Genomic DNA, 21,172 nt, shown 5'->3' on the forward strand with positions numbered 1-21,172 from the left:
TGTTGCACTTTGTCAATTGCGCAGTCATGCTACTCTTTACCCAAGCACATTTTTTATCGTTTTCTTCACACAAATTGAGCTTTCTTTTGGTGCTATTTAATCACTGCTGTGTTTTTTATTTTTTACACAAAAAAACAAACATTTTTGGGAAAAAAAAGTTAAAAAAAAAAAAAAAATTCTGTCAGTAAATTTTGTAACTAAGTAATTTTTTCGCGTTCATTGATGTGCGCTGATGAGGCAGCACCGATGGACACTGATAGGCTGAACTTATGGGCACTGATGAGGTGGAACTGATGAGGCACTAATATGCCGGACTTATGGGCACTGATAGGTGGCACTGGTGGGCATGGATAGGCGGTACTGATGGGCATTGATGGGTGACACTGGTGGGCATTGATGGACAGCAGTGATGGGCAGCACTGATAGACGGCACTGATTGCCAGCACTGACTGGCATGGCTAATGGGCACTGATTTGTGGCCACTGGTGGGCACTGAACGCTGGCATTGGTGGGCATTTATTGTTACACTTTATTGTAATCTGGGCACTGATGATCAGTGCCGTGATTACATCCCTAGATGTCCCCCTGTGAGGAGATGCCGCTGATTCGGCTCTCCTCACACTCTGTGTGAGGTGAGGAGAGCCGATTACCAGCATCTCCGTGTTTGTGACTGGCTGTGATTGGACACAGCCGATCACATGGTTAAAGAGCCGCAGACACGGCTGCGATCGACGTGCTATCTGCCCCCGTGGGTGCAGTCATTCTGGGCCGCCGTCATATGAAAAAGTTGTATATCTTTGAGCTCAAGAGTGCCATAATGTTGCGTTTTTATGATTTTGCTCATTTTGCTTTGTGTGTATATATAGTGTACAAAAAAAAAAAAAATATATATATATATAATGTGTATATAATATATTTTTTTACAGTTGTGCTCATAAGTTTGCACACCTTGGCAGAATTTGATTTCTTGCCCATTTTTCAGAGAATATGAATGAGAACACAAAAAACTTTTCTTTCACTCATGGTTAGTGTTTGCCTGATGCCATTCATTATCAATCAACTGTGTTTACTCTTTTTAAATCATAATCACAACAGAAACTACCAACTACCCTGATCAAAAGTTTACATACCCCAGTTCTTAATACCGTTTATTGCCCCCTTTTGCATCAATGACAGCTTGAAGTCTTTTGTGGATGAAGCGCTTCATCTTCTCAGATGGTAAAGCTGCCCATTCCGCTTGGCAAAAAGCCTCCAATTCCTCTAAATTCTTGGGCTGTCTTGCATGAACTGCACAGTTGAGATCTCTCCAGAGTGGCTCAATGATATTGAGGTCAGGAGACTGAGATGGCCACTCCAGAACCTTCACTTTATTCTGTTGTAGCCAATGACTGGTCGACTTGGCCTTGTGTTTTGGGTCATGTTGGAATGTCCAAGTACGTCCTATGCGCTGCTTCCTGGCTGATGAATGCAAATGTTCCTCCAGAATTTTTTGATAACCTACTGCATTCATCTTGTCATCAATTTTGACAAAATTTCCTGTGCCTTTTGTAGCTCACGCATCCCTAAAACACTAGTAATCCACCTCCATGTTTCAAAGTAGAAATCGTGTATCTTTCATCATAGGCCTTGTTGACTCCTCTCTAAATGACTTTGTGCCAGAAGGTTTGAGGCTTGTCTCTGTGCAGTTTGGGGTATTATAAGCGGGATACTTTGTGGCGTTTGCGTAATAATGGCTTTCTTTTGGCAACTCACCCATGCAGCCCATCTTTCTTCAAGTGCCCCCTTATTGTGCATCTTGAAACAGCCACACCACATGTTTTCAGAGTCCTGTATTTCATCTGAAGCTCTTTGTGGGTTTTTCTTTGCATCCCGAACAATTTTCCTGGCAGTTGTCTGAATTTTTAGTTGGTCTACCTGGCTGTGGTTTGGTTTCAACAGAACCCCTCGTTTTCCACTTCTTGATTAGAGTTTGAACACTGCTGATTGGCATTTTCAATTCCTTGGATATCTTTTTATATCCCTTTCCTGTTTTATACAGTTTAACTGCCTTTTCCCGCAGACCCTTTGACAATTCTTTTGCTTTCCCATTGACTGAGAATCCAGAAACTACAGTGCAGCACTGGATGAAAGATGCAAGGGTCTGTCAAGAGTCCAGAAACTCATTGACCTTTTATACACACGCTAATTGCAAGCAAACAGATCATAGGTGAGGATGGTTACCTTCAATATCCATTCAAGCCCCTTTGTGTCAACTTGTGTGTATGTTATCAGGCTAAAATCACCAGGGTATGTAAACTTTTGATCAGGGTCATTTGGGTAATTTCTGTTGTCATTATGATTTTAAAGAGTAAACGCAGTTGATTTATAATAAATGGCTTCAGCCAAACAATAACCATGAGTGAAACAAATGTTTTTGTGTTATTTATATTCTCTGAAAAATGGCCAAGAAATCGTAAAATAAATCCTGCCAGGGTATGTAAACTTGAGCACAACTGTGCATGATATGATTTTATATATATATATATATATATATATATATATATATATATATATATATATATATATATATATATATATATATATATATATATATATATATATATATATATATATATATATATAATTTTATTTATATTTATTATAACATAATTTTTTTTCTCCTGGACCGCAGTTGGTTACGGCAGGATCCTGGTACTGTTTTTTTAAAACCGCGGCCCTTCTTGTAAAGCCAGGTGGCTGATCGCTTTACGTTTCTTGCCACCACAGTAATAAATACTTTTGCTTCAAAGCTGAAGTTTGGTTTTCCTTTATTTTATGAACCATGAGCTGCTCTAGAAAATGTAATCTAGAATATGACTGGATCTTCTTGAAGTTGTATATTAGGTTATAGCCCACCAAATGTGTTTAGTTGATGTAGGGCTTGTATGCTTGCAACCCAAGATAGTTTGTAACAATACTGTGAAGCAGCATTGTATTGGAGGCGGTGCCCACTTAAATTTGTTAGGGCTAGTTCACACCACAAAAACGTCCTCCAGATCCTTTCCGGATATGTTTCTGCTGCGCATTTTTGATGCACTCCAGATGGTTTTTTTTTGTGTGTGTGTTTTTATTGCGTTCCTGTGATTTTTACTTCTAGTACAGTTCTGTGCAGGAAAAATGCAGCATGTTCTTGTTCTTTTGACTGGAATGCACTGGAACTGAAAGCACTGGTGTGAACTATGCTATTGAAAACTATGTAACCTACTTTAGGGCTTATTCACACTTGACTAAATTTCAGGCGCTCAACAAGCACTCCTATAGCATTTATATGGCATTGGTATGGGCGTCAGACAGGCCTCAATGAGCTTTAGAATGGGGCATTTAACAAGCGGTAAAAATGCTCCCTAAATGCCCTATGTGTGGTTTCGTAGCGTTTGATCGGAATTAAAACTGTTCCACAATGGAAAGTGACAGAAATAAAACAAATTTGAACGCGCCACAACCACACAAAAACTGCGCCAAAAACGCCTGCCAAAACGTTTGCTGAGTGTCACCATAGACTTGAATGGGAGGTGTTGAAAGGCCTCAAATGCCTCCCAACTCGACATGAGGCTTCAATTTTGAAGTAACGTTAATGCTTAATGTTAACAGCACAATGTGCTGTCTATTATATCTTGTGCATGAATGTTTGAGGGATGTTTTTAACGCCTATCAAACGCCTGCTCTTAATGCCAGTGTGAACTCGGCCTTAGACAGTATTTTGCTTTGCTTCCATGTTATTAAACCTCAGTTGTTTTTTTGTTTGTTTTTTTAAACTTTGGTGTTTTTAGTGCAAAGTTCCTGGAAAGTGAAGCTATGAATGAAAATCTTCGAAAGAGCCTGTCAAGAGCCTCATCGAGGACTTCCTATTTTTCTGGCCACACACCATTCTCTGCACCTTTAATTCCAGCTGAGAAGGAAACCAATGAAATCATAGATCTTGCCAAGAAAGACTTGGAAAAATTGAGAAAGAAGGAAAAAAAGAAGAAGAGGAGGTAATGGTTAACTTATGTACATGTGTCTCTATGGTAACATTTTCTATGGTCTTTTTGTTTGTTTACCGACTAGATGCTTCACTTCATTTCATCAGATGCTTGTGTTATTAATGTACATGTATTACAAAATGTTCTTTTATGAAGCATGTTTTATTTTTTTTTAATTGATATACATCTTTAGAAAAAGTAATTTTGTATTGATGCCTGAAATGTATATAATTTATTGGATTTTTCATCTATCCTAATAGTCACCAACATGAGTTGCAGTGTGCTTATGGTAGGGTTTGTAGTCACCTTTTGTTGCACATCATGGTAAAGACATGTGACCCTATAGGAAAATCATGCAGTACATAAAGCTAATTAGCCCATGTAAAAGATATGTGGTTACATACACATTTCTGTACCGCATTAAGTTGGGTATAAACGTAGCGGTGTTTTCTTTTTTTGTTTTTTTTATATAACTTTTATATCTTTCATATTGCAAACATGAACATTTTGCAATGTCTCATGTCTCATGACTCCTGACACTTACTTGCAGAAAGATTCCTGTCATCTTTCAGTTCATCTAATCTATCTGGCTGCTGGTAGCTAAAGTATAGTTGCCAGTACTGCAGTCTTACTATTTAACGCTATCAAAGGGCTATTAAATCTGGCTGAATGGGTTTATAAAATACTTGAATTCTATGCAAATTGAATGGTTTTAATTGCAGTTTTTCCTTTACAGTATTAGAAGTGGTCACTTAACAAGCTGGCATGTTGAGATATCAACATTTTCTTTTTACATCTGTAAAGCTCAGACGGAAGCACCAATAAATATTTTTCTGATTTGTACATGTGAGAAGGAACATACCTTCCTAACATAACGTTACAACACAACTTATAATTAATTTAATTAAAACACTGCAACAAATGTCAGTGGAAAAATGAAAAGTATTATTAGGATTTGCCCTTCTTCTGTAAGGCTGGGATCACATTGTGTGCAGACACAGCCATGCGGGGAAACCCACATCCAGTTTGCATCAGTGTGAACCCAGCCTAAAGGATAACTGTATTCCTAAAATACTTAGCTCTTTTAATATAATCAAGGACAAGAAGAAACTTTACAAAAGCTACCTCCTGTCTTTTTTTTTTTTTTTTTTTTTTTAAACATTTCCCCCGGCATTGGCCTATGATGATATTTCAAAGAAAAGATGTAAAAGCGTCTTTCCGCACATTTGCTTGGTATCCCTGGGTATATTTAAAAGAGTGTATGTGTTTTTTTTAAAGTATAGTTGTTATCTAAATAGATTACTTTTTATATAGGTTGCTATAGCAGCCATTTCAATACAGGAAAAACCATTGCATGTAATTTGTCTTTTCATTATGTATTCATAAGAATTTGCAATTTTTAGTGCTTACAGTATATATGTGTGGCACTTGAGAATTACTGTTGTTTTTATGTGTTTTCAAACCTACCTTAACAATTACCGAACTATGATCCTTCTAAATACGTTTTAGTGCTAAAAATTTGTAGTGTTAATTGCAATGATTTATTACTATTACTGTGTAGCGCCTGAAAAAAACGTCCCCTTTCACTCCAGTGTGAAAGCCGGAGGGCTTTCACACTGGAGCAGTGCGCTGGCAGGGCGGTGAAAAAAGTCCTGCTAGACGCATGTTTAGAGCGGTGAAAGGAGCGGTGTATTCACCGCTCCTAAAACGCTCCTACCCATTGAAATCAGTGGGGCAGCGCGGCTATACCGCCAGCAAAGCGCCGCTACAGCGGCATTTTGCAGGTGGTTTTAACACTTTTTTTTCAGGGTTGAACCCTTTTTCAGAACGCCGCTAAAACAACGGTAAAACGCTGCTAAAAATAGCGGCGCTTTACCGCCTACGCCCGCACCGTCCCAGTGTGAAAGGGGCCTTATGGACTATGTTGTGCTCACGTTAATAGTTTTTGACAATAATTGCTAATACTGCCCGTTTATTCAGAAGGAAACTACAGACAAGGTAGGATTGCCATCATATTCTAGCTATGAAGGTTTTTAAAGTGATCCTAAGCAATGTTCTTATGCTCCAGAAATAATCTATAGACATCCGCAACTTAATGGCCCTGTAATCTAGATTTTATGAAATGGTTTCTTACTTTGTTTTTTTGCCTGCTTGTAACATCCTCAGTGAGCTCCTGAACCTCTCATTTTCCCATTTGTTTGGCACAAGCAGTGCACTGCTATATGCACACTACAAATCCCATAGTCCCTAGTCTATCTCAGGAGCCAGAATTTAGTGTCGCTTTAATCCCTGATGTGATGATGTGTTGCTAGCAGACCTTGCCATGACATGAATTATGTATACCACATGGCAATCATCATTCTATATCTTTTTCCATTGGTGGGTCACTAACCCAGCATAGAACAATGATTTTTAGGAATAAAAAAAGCAGACGGCACTGAGATTCAGGCAAACACTTCCTCCTCATCTTCAGGATGGTGTAGTCCCACTGACCAAAACTATGGTTATAATTGAATGGCTACCTTTTGCTGCATGAACTGCATGCAAGGAGAATTGTACCATATATTCAGACAATGGCTGGCTTTATCTATAAAGCCCATTGCATGTGGGCTCAAGCAGCTTTCTTCACCAGAAACATCTTCCCATGCCACTAGTGCTGTCAGCCGCATGTTGAAAAATCTATATTGCCTGCTTGGTGAAATACTGCACAATGAGGTGTGCTTGTTGCTTTGACTTCTGAGTGCAGTACAGCCCAAATTCAGCTTACAGGTAAATAGGGCATTAAATACTCTGAGATCTGCATCTGACAGAATCTGTAATGCTAGCTGGGGAGAAAGTGTACGTCTGTAAAATACACTTCTATAAACTGTTTTGCTTAGACCTTGGCCTTACGCCTTAGACTTTAGGCTTACATTCACAAAAGCCATCTGTCTTGCCATTAAAGGTGGACATGGCAAAGTTATGGTCAACTGGGTCGATGCAGCATCATTTTTTTTTTTTTTTATATCAGGTCAATTAACAAGTGTTTTGATTATATTTTATTTTTGATGTAATCGAGGAGAATTGGCAGAACATATTTCCATATTATAAAATTGCTCTTCACACAGTGGAAGAGCAGCTGAACAATGTTCAACAGACCAGATTAACATTTAAGCCAGCCAGATTTCCACAGGGACTGGCCAAATCTCCATTTATGTATGGGAGGGGAGGTTATTCGGACAACTTCTGTACAACCATCCTGCTGGATTTTCCCTGCTTGATCAGTGCTGCTGGCTGTAGCCTGCAATGCTGATCAGTGTATTCTGACAGCAGGAAAGTCTTCCCGATGTCGGCATATAATAGCTCAGTGGGGAGGATTCCTCCATCCACCTTTTTGTTTAACTGGCTAGTTGAACAAAAAAAAAAAACTGATCCATCTATGGGCTGCCTAAGCATGGTTTGCTAACTGCAAAATCATAATAAGAGGGACCATTTGTAGTCTGTGGCACTTCTAAAGCAGAATCTGTGGCTGTAATACCAGCACATTATTTATATATGCCAGTTTGATTTCATTGCTCTTCCTTTACAATCTTATGTTTAACTGGATCTATTAATATACTCTTCTTGATAGTAGTGTATTGAAATGTGCCACGGAATATAATTCACAGCTTTGTCTTTGTGAGAAGATTTTAATTAGTTTTTTTGTTTTTTTACATAATGCTTACCATTAAGTATAATGTATGTTGAAGGTGGGACGTTCATGCACCATTTTTACCTTTATAACTTTGATTGTTTGTCTGGTCTGTCCTGCATTGGTTTGGCTGCCTATTCTGTACTTCTGCTTTTGAAGGCTACAGCAGCTTCAGGAAAGCAACCAAGAAGAAAGAAGGTTGGAATACTCCCCTTTATCTCTAATATTTGTTTTTAGTTGGATCTTCACCTGTTTTACAACAAAAAAAAATAACTTTTTTTTTTTTTAATTAACACAGTATAATGAAATAATTCCAGCATCATTTTATGCATTTAAGTGTTTGATAATTGCCAGCATAAACATTTGTCTTAGACCTGTACCAGTGTAGTACTTTAGAAAGCTTTAAAGTGGACTGGTCGTTAAGAAATACTTATGCCGCATGCACACGACCAGACTTTCCGGCAGACTAGGTCCGATGGTCTTCCCGACTGACTTTCCGAACGGACTTCGCCATTCATAAGTCCGTTTGTTTTGAACGTGATGACGTAAACAGGACTAAACAAGGAAGTTCAATAGCCAGTAGCTTCCCTTGCGTCGTATTTGGTCCGTCAGACCAGCACACAGACAAACGGTTTTCCTGATTATAGTCTGTTGGAATTGAGTCCGTCGGATAGATTTGAAACATGTTCTATTTCTAGGATTTATTTTTCGAAAAACGATCGGACTAGCCCCCACACGATTGGTTTGTCCAGACTGATTCCTTTAGACCTAGTCTGCCGGAAAGTCCGATCGTGTGTACGCAGAATTACTGTGACTAGAGCAAGTTTCTATATTACCAAATCAAAATATTTTAAATGAAAATAGGACACGAGGAGAAATTGTTGCTCTTGAGAACCCAGCCAAGGCAGCTGACTACCAATCCTTATCAGTCACAAGCTTTGATACTGGCTCAAATAGGCTGCTCGGTTATACAGAAATAATTACAAGTTGTATATGAAAAATTTGATTTTGAATTCTTTTTCACACATTGAAAAGATAATTCCCACTGAATTGTTTTCACATGTATGCTTAAGACATTCGTAAGGGCTACGGTTTCACTTTAAAGGAAACCTACATGCAAACCAGCTTCTTAAAACACACACACTGTATGAATAGCTTTTTTTTTCATATGTCGGTGTTTTACTTTTTCCATAGTTTGTATAGAAAACGAATCCACAAAAAGTTTGATTCTATATCAGGATGTAAAGCATGTCTTAGTGAACATCTTATTTTTCTGTGCTTAACGCTATAGTGTAGTGCAGAGTAGGGCTGCAACTAACGATTATTTTCATAATCGATTAGTTGGCCGATTATTGTTTCTATTAATCGCTTAATAACCTTAAAAAAAAAAAAGTGGGTCAAATTGACGTTCATTTTCAACCACAGTGACGGGAAAATTTGGAAATAATAGAAAACTTCTTAGTCAAAGGAATTTTCAGACAGTGTATGCGTTTTTTGTTCAAAAATTACATTCATTTTAAAAACAGAATGTTAAAAAGTGAAAATTTCAAACAATTCTTTCATTCAGCGAATGTACAAAGATTTTTCATCTGAATATTCTCATCTGAAAAATTGATCTGTGTGGCCAGCATAAGGCTCGGTGCATACCTATGCAGTTTGCTTTTGATCTGTTTCTGCAGTGCTTTCTGCTATGCGTTTTGATTTTTGCGCACGTGATTTTACAGCAATTTGCATTTTTGCATTTTTTTTGGGCAGACAAAAACACAAATTGCTGCAAAAACACATTACATGCTTTTCTGCAGCTTCTCCATTGAAGTATATTGCACAAATAAAGCACCATTTGGCGTTTAAAAGTCTCTGACCCCTGTCAACGTGTCCAATAGGAAACCATGTAAATGAACTGTAGTGCATTTCTGCAAAAAGCACCAATAAGCATATAGATGTGAACCAAGATGTTTGGTAACATAATGGGGTTAAAAAAAACTAAAATTAGCCCTTTATAGTAGAAAAAAGCAGATAATCACTACTATAAGGGGTTCATTTTTTTTTCTGTAGAACTGTGAAAGTAATATTTACAGTAGCGATTATTTGCTCTTTTTGTACTATAAAGGGCTCATTTTAGTTTTTTTTTTTTTTTTTTTTTTTTTTTTTTTTTTTTAACCCCATTATGTTACTGGCTGATCGATTATGAAAATAGTAATCAATTAATTTCATAATCGATTAGTTGTCAATTAATCGATTAGTTGTTTCAGCCCTAGTGCAGAGGTTCATGGTTTTTACTTACAGTAGGGGCCTACAAGCTGGGGTGAAAGGAAGTCGAAAAGTGCTGCGCAAGAAAACACTCCTACACAAACCAGGCATAGATCATGTGGGTGTAACACCTGTGACTTGGGTATTTTGACCCAGTGCAGTTTATTATCACAGCAAGTCTGGGCCTCACAATAAAATAGAAAACCAAGTAAAGATGTGTTGTAAGTTTTCTGGCATTTTTAACCAACTTGGAAACTTCTGCTCACTTTTTTGTCTGGTTTTTATTAGAATAAGACAAGAAGTCTATACAATCAATAATGTTCATTAGTTACTGTTTCACCTGTTGTGGAGATGCAGGTTTTCTATAACTTTAGCAAAATCCGAAATGTTTCCGGTAGGGAAATTGGTTACATAAGTCTGATCAGATACTATTTGTCTCACTTGCTTGATACAGTGTCAGATTTTTTTGTTTTAGAAATGTAGACAGACATGAGGTGGCATTTTAATTCTAAAGTATGTTCAATCACAACCACACTATTGTTAGTGGGTCCCCTACCACCACTGTTCACAACACTCACTGCAAGTTAAAAAAAAAAAAAGACATTACAGACGTCATATCAGAAGCATTTCTTCAGGCTTCCATCCTTCCTTAAACACTCTGGTATTGTTTACAAGGGTTTCCTTGAGCTGGCTATGCACAGTACTACGCAAATACAGGGCAGCTCCCTTCACTTTTGTGTAGACTTACCTATACAATATCTCTTCAGTAGGTTAATAGGCGCAGGACTGTACCTAGCAATATTTGTAAGTGTAACTAGAGAATTTCCTAAAGACCAGCTACCGAATGGAGTGAAGTTTCTACTTACAGTGAATATATGGGATCCTTTTTTAACCCTATGCAGTTCCATCAAACTTGTCATATGGCAGTGAATTTCTAATGCCCCGTACACACGAGAGGGATTAAGTCTGACAGACCTCCAAAGGAGTTCCGCCGGAGTTCCGCCGGAGTTCCGACGGAGTTCTGGCGGACTTTTCGACCGAACGGACTTGACCACACACCATCACACCAAACTCCGACGGAGTCGAACGTGATGACGTACGACTGGATTCGACGTAGGAAGTTCCTAGACAGTAGCCAATAGCTGCCCTAGCGTCGGTTTTAGTCCGTCGGAGTAGCACACACACGAGCGGATTTTTCAAAGGGGACCGGGTCCGGCGGAGTTCCGTCGGGAAAATTTAAAGCATGCTTCATTTCTAAAGTCCGTCAGACTTTAGCTTCGCTAAAGTCCGTTGCAGCCCACACACGATCGGATAGTCCGCCGGACTCAGTCCGTCGGAGTTTGGATGTCGAAAAGTCCGCTCGTGTGTACGGGGCATTAGAGCTTCAGGATTCCCATGTTCACATTTATTGTCAAAAAGATGTAGAAAAACTGAAAATTTTCAAATTTATTCTTCATGCCACTGTAAACAGTTGGAAAATGTTAAATGCATAATTTTACTGTGCAAAATGCCTTGCTGACAAACATAAGCAAGTATTAAAATAGAATGACTGGTAGTTGGTTTAAATGCAGAATTAACTGAACAATACACTTAAAATTCATAAATGAGCTGGATTTACTACACCTTTATTTAGGCTATTCTGTGCATTGTAAAGTGGGGCTGGCAGCAATGGCCAGGAGTCGCTTGTGCACAAAATACCTCCCTATTCTTGATGAACACAATCCTTATTTTTTTTATCACTGATTTAATATGCGTAGGGTGCAGATATTGGATGGTGATATCAATTAATACAAGGGGGGTTATTTATCATTGTATGTGACTTTTAACAAACTTTCACTGACAATGAATCAATTACTGTCATTCAAAACACATGCACTGTGAAATATTCACCCGTTGTAAATGTTGGGTGAATGTCAGACTGTTTTATAAATCCACCCCGTTATATCTAGACAAAACTATGAGGTTAGGTATGTTTTATATTGAATTATATTTACTGTGAGTGGCACTTTTCATGATCATTCCACCATCTCCCTAAGCTACAACAGTGCCCACTTTCTGTTCCCTTAAACTAAAGCTTTATATGTATGAATGACAAATAGAATTGCATGCCACACATCCCTGCCAAGTGCTTCTTGGCATGAAAACTTAGCTGAGCTCAATGGCTGCATATAGGTTATACTCAGAGCTGCAATGTTTTCCCCCAGTAAAGAATCATGCTGAGATTGTACGCTGAGCTGGTCGTGCATGGTTCAGTGTACACTTACAGAAAAAAGTGCAGGCAGGTATAAGCATCAACAGAAGTTACCTGCACACATTCCCTTCTGCCATAAAAAGTATTGGCAGGGAAGGTTTTTATAACATGCCAATTTTAGTTCCACTCCCATGCATTTTAGTGGCCGCGAACATACCAGGGTTTGCTAGATGAGTGGGGTTACCATTAAGATTTAATAGCACCCACGTGCAACTACAGAGGGCAGCACATTTCTGTGTGGCATGAAAAAACTTGCACTGCAAGTGATGTGAACCAGCCCCAGGCATTGCTTTAGTGCATTGGCACAACCCATCCCCTTTTGGCAGCAATCTGTTGGTGCTCGTTCCCCTTGGAAGTCAGAAATCCAGCCTTTTTATTCTGTGAGGAGCCCTCTGTTCCTCTCATATCCTGTTCATAAGACCAGTGGCCACTGGTCTTGTACATCCCCCCCCCCCCCCCTGTAGTTCTGTCCTGTAAAGTGAGTGGTGAAATGATTGCTGCAGAGGGTGGACACAACGGTTTTAATCTCATGATCTGTTCCACCCACTGTACAGCATAGTACATCAATAAATGATCCCAAACATGGTGTCTGAACAGCCTGTGTATGACCACTGCAAAAATCCTGCTGTAGCGAACTCTGCACTATCGTAGAACCCACTCTCACTTGTGTGCCCTTGTTGTGGCCCAGCACTAGGTACATTGTGGGGGGTTGTGCTATTTTTTACTGCCATTCTAATATGCAGGCACTCTCAAAACTGATTATTTCCAGTATGATTTTTGCTCCATAGATGCACATTAAGGGCTGATAGAAAATTAACAGGCCCGTTCAATGCAACACACATATGTGAGCATGTGCACAAATGGGAAAGGGCCCTAAGGACATGTTTTGATAGCTTAAAGCTCATTGCACAGTTTCACCAAAATATCTGCACCTTATGCATTATGGACAGTATATTTATGCAGTCTGCACTAAGCCAATCTGTTTCTTTGCCATCCTCACAAATTCTTGACCTAACAGCTTTTATTTGACTTGCTTCTTTCTAGGAAACATCTTTTACAGTATATTTACTTGGAGCTCTGTTTTTTCTTTCTCTGTAGTCCTGTCCAATTTGTTCCATGGTTCCATCTTTTACCATTGTTATGAAGTGTCTAGTGACATAGAAACATGCAATGAAATTTTTTTTAAGATACCGAGCAGTAGAACATGTAACATGTTTCTTGTCAAAGTGATGCTTCATCAATTATATTTCTGTTTTAGAGAGAGTTAATCTTTCTTGGACATTTTGCTGTAATAATATAGAGGCTTGTTCCCACTTGCAAACTACTATGCTTTCAGATATCAGATTGTAGTCATCACTAAACAGTAGAGTCATTTATATGATGGGCATTTTTTTTGTAGTCATGGTCCTGCACCTTGCAAATTTTACAGCCATGCTTCTAATATGGCATGCATTGTTAGATAAAGCAATAAGGTTAGATAAGCCAATTGCTTTCTTTTGGTTTATAGCGCTTGAGATTGTATTTATATGTATGCATTGCATTTTTATTCATATTTATTTATTTTACTTATGTGTGTGTTTTTTTTTTTTTTTTTTTAAACACGATTGATATCTATCATAGTTGATTAGTAATGCCAAAAGCCATAAGTCTATGCCTAGGATGTTATACCAAAAGCTAACTTTTTCAGTTATTTCCCATTACTATGTTTGATTAAATGCATATTTACTGAATAAAAATGGAATACTTTTAATCAAAAGTTACATTACTAAACTGCCTCAAATAATCATGGGAAATAATTGGCTTTTATGTAGATTTGCAAATGGTTTGTAGCTGAAAATACTTTTGATTTGTGAAAACAAGTGTTGCTTAAATTGTGACACAGATGTTTCTACATGAAAAAGTCACCTAAAATTGCAAGTGGAAATTAGCTGTATAGTGCTATGGCTACATGACTGTAAACTCTATTTCCATTTTTGTTTTGTTGTCTTGGCACAAAGCTCAAGCATATACTCGGTTACAGTGTTTAACTTGACATTTTCATTTTTTGTTACTTTCTAGTACTGTCAAAGATGAATATGGGGATGGTGAAAAGTCAGAAGAGCGAGGCTCTACAGAAAAAGAAACCAATGAAATGGATAATGTAAGTATGGGAGAGATTCTGTTCAGAACCAATGATTCTCGGTTAGGGCATATTCACACTAGGTGCAGTTACCTGCTTTTTATGCATGGAAAAACACAGGTGACTGCGATGACGCACAAAAAGCAATAGTTTTCTATGTCATGTTCAGGCCAGAAGTCAGGGTTATACTGTGTTCCAGAGCAGTGCTATATTATGCACCACTTTTCTTACTCCTGCATCTCATTACACAGAAATGCAGTGCACTGCTCTTCTGTGCAGAGATATTAAAGTGGTTCTAAAGGCTGAAAGTTTTTTTTATTTTATTTTTTTACCTTTTTTATACATTCTATCATTCTATGTATGAAGGTAAAAAACAAAAACAAAATGTGTGCTGCCGCCGCCCCCCCCCCCCCCCCCCCCTCTCTCAATCCAGTGATGTGAATAAGAGCCTCAGCTGTCCCCGGGCTCCCTCTCCTCAATGGCTGAGAAAGTAGAGTGAGCCTATGCCTCCCACTGCTGTCAATCAGTCAGTGAGCCGATAAGGAGGGGGCGGGACCAAGCCACAGCTCTGTGTCATATGGATGCAATAAGCAGGGCTTGGAAGTGAGCACACACCAGTGCCCCCATAGCAAGTTGCTTACTACTGGGCGCACTGGTGAAGGGAGGAACCTGGAACACCGGCTGGGAACGCGAGAAGGAGCGGGGCTGCTCTGTGCAAAACCATTGCAAAGAGCAGATAAGTATGATGATTTTTTTTTAACCACTTACTTACTGGACACTTAAACCCCCCTCCTATCCAGACCAGTTTTCGGGTCATTTTTGTCCATCATTGATGTACGCTGATGGGTGGCAGTGATGGGCACTGATCAGTTACACTGATGGGCAGCACTTGTGGGCACTGTTACTGTTATAAATGAGGCATAATTGCCACTTCCTTTTCGGGACCGATGTCCCTTTAAGATAAACCAGTGATCAGCTTTTTTTTTTTTCTCTTCCGCTGTCAGCGTGAGGAGAAAAAAAAGATTACAGAGCTTTTGTTTACATCATGTGATCAGCTGTCGTTGGTAACATGGTAAGGGGTCGGGACTGGCCCTTTACTTGGATCGGTGATCACCCGAGTCTGTAGGTGCGTGCAGGGAGCGTGCGCAGTGGAGGCCGTCATATAGCCTCCTGGAAATTCACATCCACGCTGTGGCCATCATTCGGCCATAGTGCGGATGCCAGGAGGTTAAGCTGAACCTTTTCATACCACTTTTAAAGAGGAATTGCGGTCAAACTTGCAAATTCCAAAAAAATACAGCATTATGCAGTTCAAAAACTGTAACGCTTAATTAGGAATTATCATTTTACTGTTAACTGTTTGCATATCTGTTTGCATATCAGAATGCTTGTTTTTAATACCCCATGTTTCTTGTGCGAGCAGCCATGTTTTACTGTGGACAATTGAAGCCCTGGCCACAGATTTCCTGCAATACTCTGTGTTGCCCTGCCTCACTGGCCCGGAAAATCACGTATGCACAGCAAAATGCCTCAGGTCACGCATGGTTCGTAAGCCTGAGCACATCTGATTCAATCGTTCTCCGCATGGATCAGATGGATCTCTGCAGTCTCTTTCTATCTCAGCCCTCATCTGGCATCCTGCAGCCCTCCTAAGCTCTCCTGTGACTTCCCTCATCTCTCCTCCACTGCCCATCCCCCCTCCACTAGCAAACTTGAGATAAGATTGAGGGGGGGCGGGCAAAAAACTGGATACCTGATGTTTCTATCACTCGCCTAGGCAAATTACAAGACCAGGAAAAGTAATAAATATAAGGCATTTACTGGCAGCAAATTTTATGTTTCACTATCCAAAGTTAAAACCTCAAGGGCATAAGATCTAGTAGAAGAAAAAATGACTGAAGGATTGCTGTCTGTCTGTACACTTAAGATAACATTTGTGTTAAAAATAAAAGAATTGGTTGCAATAAAACGCACATCACACTGCCCCCTGTTTCACTGCAGCCCAAAATGTTGTGCGGGCATGAGTGGTTTGGGCTGGAGATCAGTGTGAATGGGCGCCATTACTGGCACTTCATTAAACCTATTGAGTGCTCTGGGTGTCTAGGGCTTATTCTTTAAATCTTGGGTTTGATCTCCCATGTCAAAACTCTTGTGCACACCCTACTCCTGTCATTCAAATGGCTATTGCTTATTGGACGTTTTGGCTACTGAGACCTGGGTGTTTTACAACACTAATGACATTATGTTTTGTTCAAGTGGGGTTATATTTCCTGGATTGAGGTTTACTTTAGTTTAGATAATATTCTGTAGTAATGTTGATGATTTGAAAGGTAGGACGATTAAATGTTTTTTTTTATTTTATTTATTTTTTATTCTAGGGCTGTTGCTGATTAAAAATTTTGCGTTCGATTAATTGATTTTTTTTTTTAATCGACTAATTTCGATTATAACGCACATACAGATCCAACTACTTTTAGCTAATCTCCTTGCATTGCAAGTCTGCATAAGTCAGTGGTAAACGTGGTATACACTATATACAATCATCTGACACTAGTTCGTTTCCACAATCCATGACTTAACTTCACAGTTCACACAAACGTTTTAAATTCAAACTGTAGCACTGACGCAAGTAATTTTTTTTCCCCACAGTAGCGTGACAATCCCTCCACCTCTGGTCTAACTAATCACACTCACCTTATGGCATGGACCCCTGTGCAAACAGGTGGTCCTACATGCGGGTATCAAAAGGGTTAACACGGACCATAAACTTCTCTCACAATCTCAGGTCATGGGTAGAAAGAAAAGATCAAAGTGCTTAAGTATAAGATTTAATTACTCACATAAAGATGATAAAAACACAGCATGTAGCTGACAATGGTGTAAGTTCCGTAGGGCAGCAGCGGGTGGCGTCGTGCGTAGCTCCTCCCTCGTACACGTTACGTTCAATCAGAAACTTCAACGTCACCGGACTCCTCCCCCTTCCCTTCGTTAACAGACGGAGGCACTTGGGGAAGGGGGGAGGAGTCCGCTGACGTCACCGGATCTCTGGCGGAACTCCCTGAAGACCCAGGAAGTCGGTGGAGAGCTGAGTACCGGTCAAAAGAATTTTGATCGATCAAAAAAATTAACGATTAATCGAGGAATTAATCTTTAATTTTCACAGCCCTATTTTATTCTTTTAACAAAGCTAGATTAGGAAACGTACTTTTGAAGAATTGATAGAAGCAGTTTAGATGCAAACTCGCCAAAGTACCCGAAATACGGGCGGGGCAGGCACAAGAGTTAACCATCTCGCTTGGATTTTGTGTGCATAAGGCATATGCACACAAAATCCAAGCGTGTTGGTTAACTCTTGTTTTCGTATACTAGAAATTTGACCTTTTGAAATGTAACTGTTAGGGGGTAGAACATTTGTCTAACCAGGGTTAATCAACCTCCCTTTTTTTTTTTTTATTACGGTGCCTTTTTAAAATTTTTATTTTTATTTTTGAGGCAACTCAGTGCAGTGGTGCCATGTTTAGGGTATAAAAACGAGTAAAAGATCACTTTTCGAGGAGCGTCAGTCCTCGCTGCGTTTGTGAAGGAGATCTAAAATAGCAGTCCCTCTAGCACACCTACAGAATGAAATTTGTGCCCATTCTTTGTAAAATAGCTCAAGCTCTGTCAGATTGTATGGAGAGCATATGTGAACAGCAATTTTCAAGTCTTGCCACAGATTCTCAATTGGATTTAGGTCTGGACTTTGACTGGGCCATTCTAACACATGAATATGCTTTGATCTATTCTAAACCATTCCATTGTAGCTCTGGCTTTATGTTTAAGGTCACTGTCCTGCTGGAAGGTGAACCTTTGCCTCAGTCAAGTCTTTTGCAGACTCTAGCATGTCTTCTTCGAAGATTTCCCTGTATTTGGTTCCATCCACCCTCCCCACAACATGATGCTGCCACCACCATACTTAACCATGGGGATAGTGTGTTCAGGGTGAATGTGCAGTGTTAGTTTTTTGCCACACATAGTGTTTTGCTTTTAGGCCAAAAAGTTCAATTTTGGTATCATCTGACCGGAGCACCTTCTTCCACATTTGCTGTGTCCCCCACATGACTTCTGCAAACGGGACTTTTTATGACTTTCTTTCAACAGTTTTTTCTTGCAACTCTTCCATAAAGACCAGATTTGTGCAGTGCATGACTAATAGTTGTCCTGTGGACAGATTCTCCTACCAGAAGCTGTGGATCTCTGTAGCTCCTCCAGATTTACCATGGGCCTCTTGGCTACCTCCGTTTCCACAACTTTATCCCTGACCTGTCTAATGTGTTCATTTGCCCTCATGATGCTGTTTGTTCACTAAGGTTCTCTAAAAAAATCTGAGTGCTTCACAGAACAGCTGTATTTATTCTGAGATTAAATTACACACAGGTGGACTCTATTTACTAATTAGGTGACTTCTGAAGGTAATTGGTTCCACTAGATTTTAGTTCGGGATATCAGAATAAAGGGGGCTGAATATAAATGCACGCCACACATTTCATATGTTTATTTGTTAAAATGTTGAAAACCATTGATCATTTTCCTACCACTTTACAATTATGTGCCACTTTGTGTTGGTCTATCACATAAAATCCCAATAAAATACATTTTACGTTTTTGGTTGTAACATGACAAAATGTGGAAAATTTCAAGAGGTATGAATACTTTTCAAGGCACTGTACATACACATAAAGCCTTAAAAAATAAAAAAAATATGCAGATTTGCTGTACCTGCACCTCCAGGTGAACAATAGGTTTAGTAGTACATTGTAGGAGGAAGGCAGCAGGGCAGGACTCTAAGGCAACTATCCACTGATCTGCATGTCACTGTTCCCCTGATCAAGCTCACACTGCAGATGCACAGGTCAGAGCACCGCCAGTCTCAGCTCAGCTTAGAACATTACATTGCCAAAGTGGAATCTCGAGCACAGCCTTTCGTAGCCAGGTAGCTGTGGAAACCCTGACATTGGGCAGTACCTGGGTTGAAAGAGGCTGGTTTAAATCCACCTCCACCCACTATCTTATTTATTTATTTTTTTATTTATTTTTTTAGAAAGAAGGTAGTGATCATGAAGAAGAGGATGAGGATGAAGAAGATGAAGATGAGGAAGATGCTGTGGAGAGCTCGGATGAATCGGATTCAGAATTGGATGAAAAAGGTGTTTTTGTATTTTTTTGTGTCTTACTTTGGTGTCGTAGAAATGTAAAGGATTTAGGGTCCGTGTACACTGGGCTTAAAAAAACGCCAGTTCTCTATATAGACAATTTTTGTAGAGATGTTCAGGTGTATTTTAGCATTTTTTTTTTTCCCTCTAATTGCTGGGCTTAACCACTTCCCGACCGCCGCACGACGATGTACGTCGACAGAATGGCACGGGCAGGCATATTGGCGTACATGTACGTCCCTGCCTTCCCGCGGGTCGGGGGCCCGATTGGGCCCCCGCCCGGTGCCCGCGGCGGTCGGTATTTGTTCGGGAGCGATCCCGGACGAGGGGACGGCCATTCATTCATGGCCACCCCCTCGCGATCGCCCCCGACGAATGAAAATGCTCCGTGACATCACTTCCTCTCCTGTAATGTAAACACAGGAGAGGAAGTGATGTAATCTCTCCTCCGTGTCGGTATTTTTCGTTCCGACACCGAGGAGAGAGGATCGGTGAGTTGCACCAACACGACACTACACAGTAGAACATGCCAGGCACACTCACACCCCCCCGATCACCCCCCCAATTACCCCTGCCCCCCAGTCACAGTGACACCAATGTCATTTTTTTTTTTTTTTTTTTTGCATTGGTGTCATTTGTGACTGTAATAACTGTTAGGGCAGTTAGGGTTAGCCCCCTTTAGTTCTAATGTACCCCCCTAACCCCCCCAATAAAGGTTTAACCCCGTGATCACCCCCCGTCGCCAGTGTCACTAAGGCTGGGTTCACATTGCAGCGGTTTATGAGAACGAATGTGATTCGCACCGCACTGCAGTGCAAATCACATCTGATCTCTGTGCGATTCGAGTTCAGCCATTCGCCGCACCCGCCACACACGCCGCAGCCGCCGCAAATTCGCACGGGACCCTTTTTTTGGTCCGCAGCAGAATCGGATCGCATGGGTGTTCACACCATGCGATCCGAGTTTGCAGATCGCACTGCGAAATGCGAACTGATCTGGGGGTGTCATTAACATTTCACTGACACTCCCAGCAGTTCGCATAGGTCAGTGTGAACTGCCGCCGGGAGGCATGCGATGCGGGAACCCGCCGCGGATTCGTGGCGTTCCCGCATCACTCCAGTGTGAACCCAGCCTAATAAGCGATCGTTTTTCTGATCGCTGTATTAGTGTCACAGGTGACGCTAGTTAGGCAGGTAGGTATTTAGGTTCGCCGCAGCTTTTTATAGCGCCAGGGACCCCCATATACTACCGCATAAAGCCCCCTGATTGCCCCCTAGTTAACCCTTTCACCAGTGATCACCATATAACTGTTACAGGTGACGCTGGTTGGTTAGTTATTTTTTTATAGTTTCAGGGCACCCGCCATTTATTACCTAGTCTCACTAGTGTACCCCTAAATTTAGGGGTGTCTACTTTCCAAAATGGGGTCATTTGGGGGGGGGGTTTGTGCCATCTTGGCATTTTATGCCCTTCAAAACTGTAACGCCCTTAGAAAGCCTGAAGGCGGTGCTTGGTTTTCGGGGCCCCGTACGCGGCTAGGCTCCCAAAAAGTCCCACATATGTGGTATCCCCGTACTCAGGAGAAGCAGCAGAATTTATTTTGGGGTGTCATTTCACATATGCCCATAGCATGTGTGAGCAATATATCATTTAGTGACAACTTTGTGTAAAAAAAAAAATTTTTTTTTT

General features: G+C 40.2%; 1 protein-coding gene across 7 annotated transcripts in view; it reads left to right on the forward strand.

The window, feature by feature from the left end:
* KIF21A (kinesin family member 21A) overlaps positions 1–21,172 on the forward strand; it is a 270,632-nt gene that overhangs the window by 119,413 nt on the left and 130,047 nt on the right. For 6 of the 7 annotated variants that reach the window (XM_077473889.1, XM_077473892.1, XM_077473894.1 and 3 more), the window contains exons 11-14: positions 3,810–4,013; positions 7,831–7,869; positions 14,231–14,312; positions 19,372–19,477. In XM_077473889.1, coding sequence (XP_077330015.1) covers positions 3,810–4,013; positions 7,831–7,869; positions 14,231–14,312; positions 19,372–19,477 — 431 coding nt within the window. The remainder of the gene's footprint in view (positions 1–3,809; positions 4,014–7,830; positions 7,870–14,230; positions 14,313–19,371; positions 19,478–21,172) is intronic. The other variant, XM_077473891.1, reaches the window with a different exon arrangement.

The sequence above is a fragment of the Lithobates pipiens genome, unplaced genomic scaffold (genome assembly GCF_037356315.1).
Source record: "Lithobates pipiens isolate NorthernLeopardFrog02 unplaced genomic scaffold, aLitPip1_a1.2 Scaffold_8, whole genome shotgun sequence".
Taxonomy (NCBI): Eukaryota; Metazoa; Chordata; class Amphibia; order Anura; family Ranidae; genus Lithobates; species Lithobates pipiens.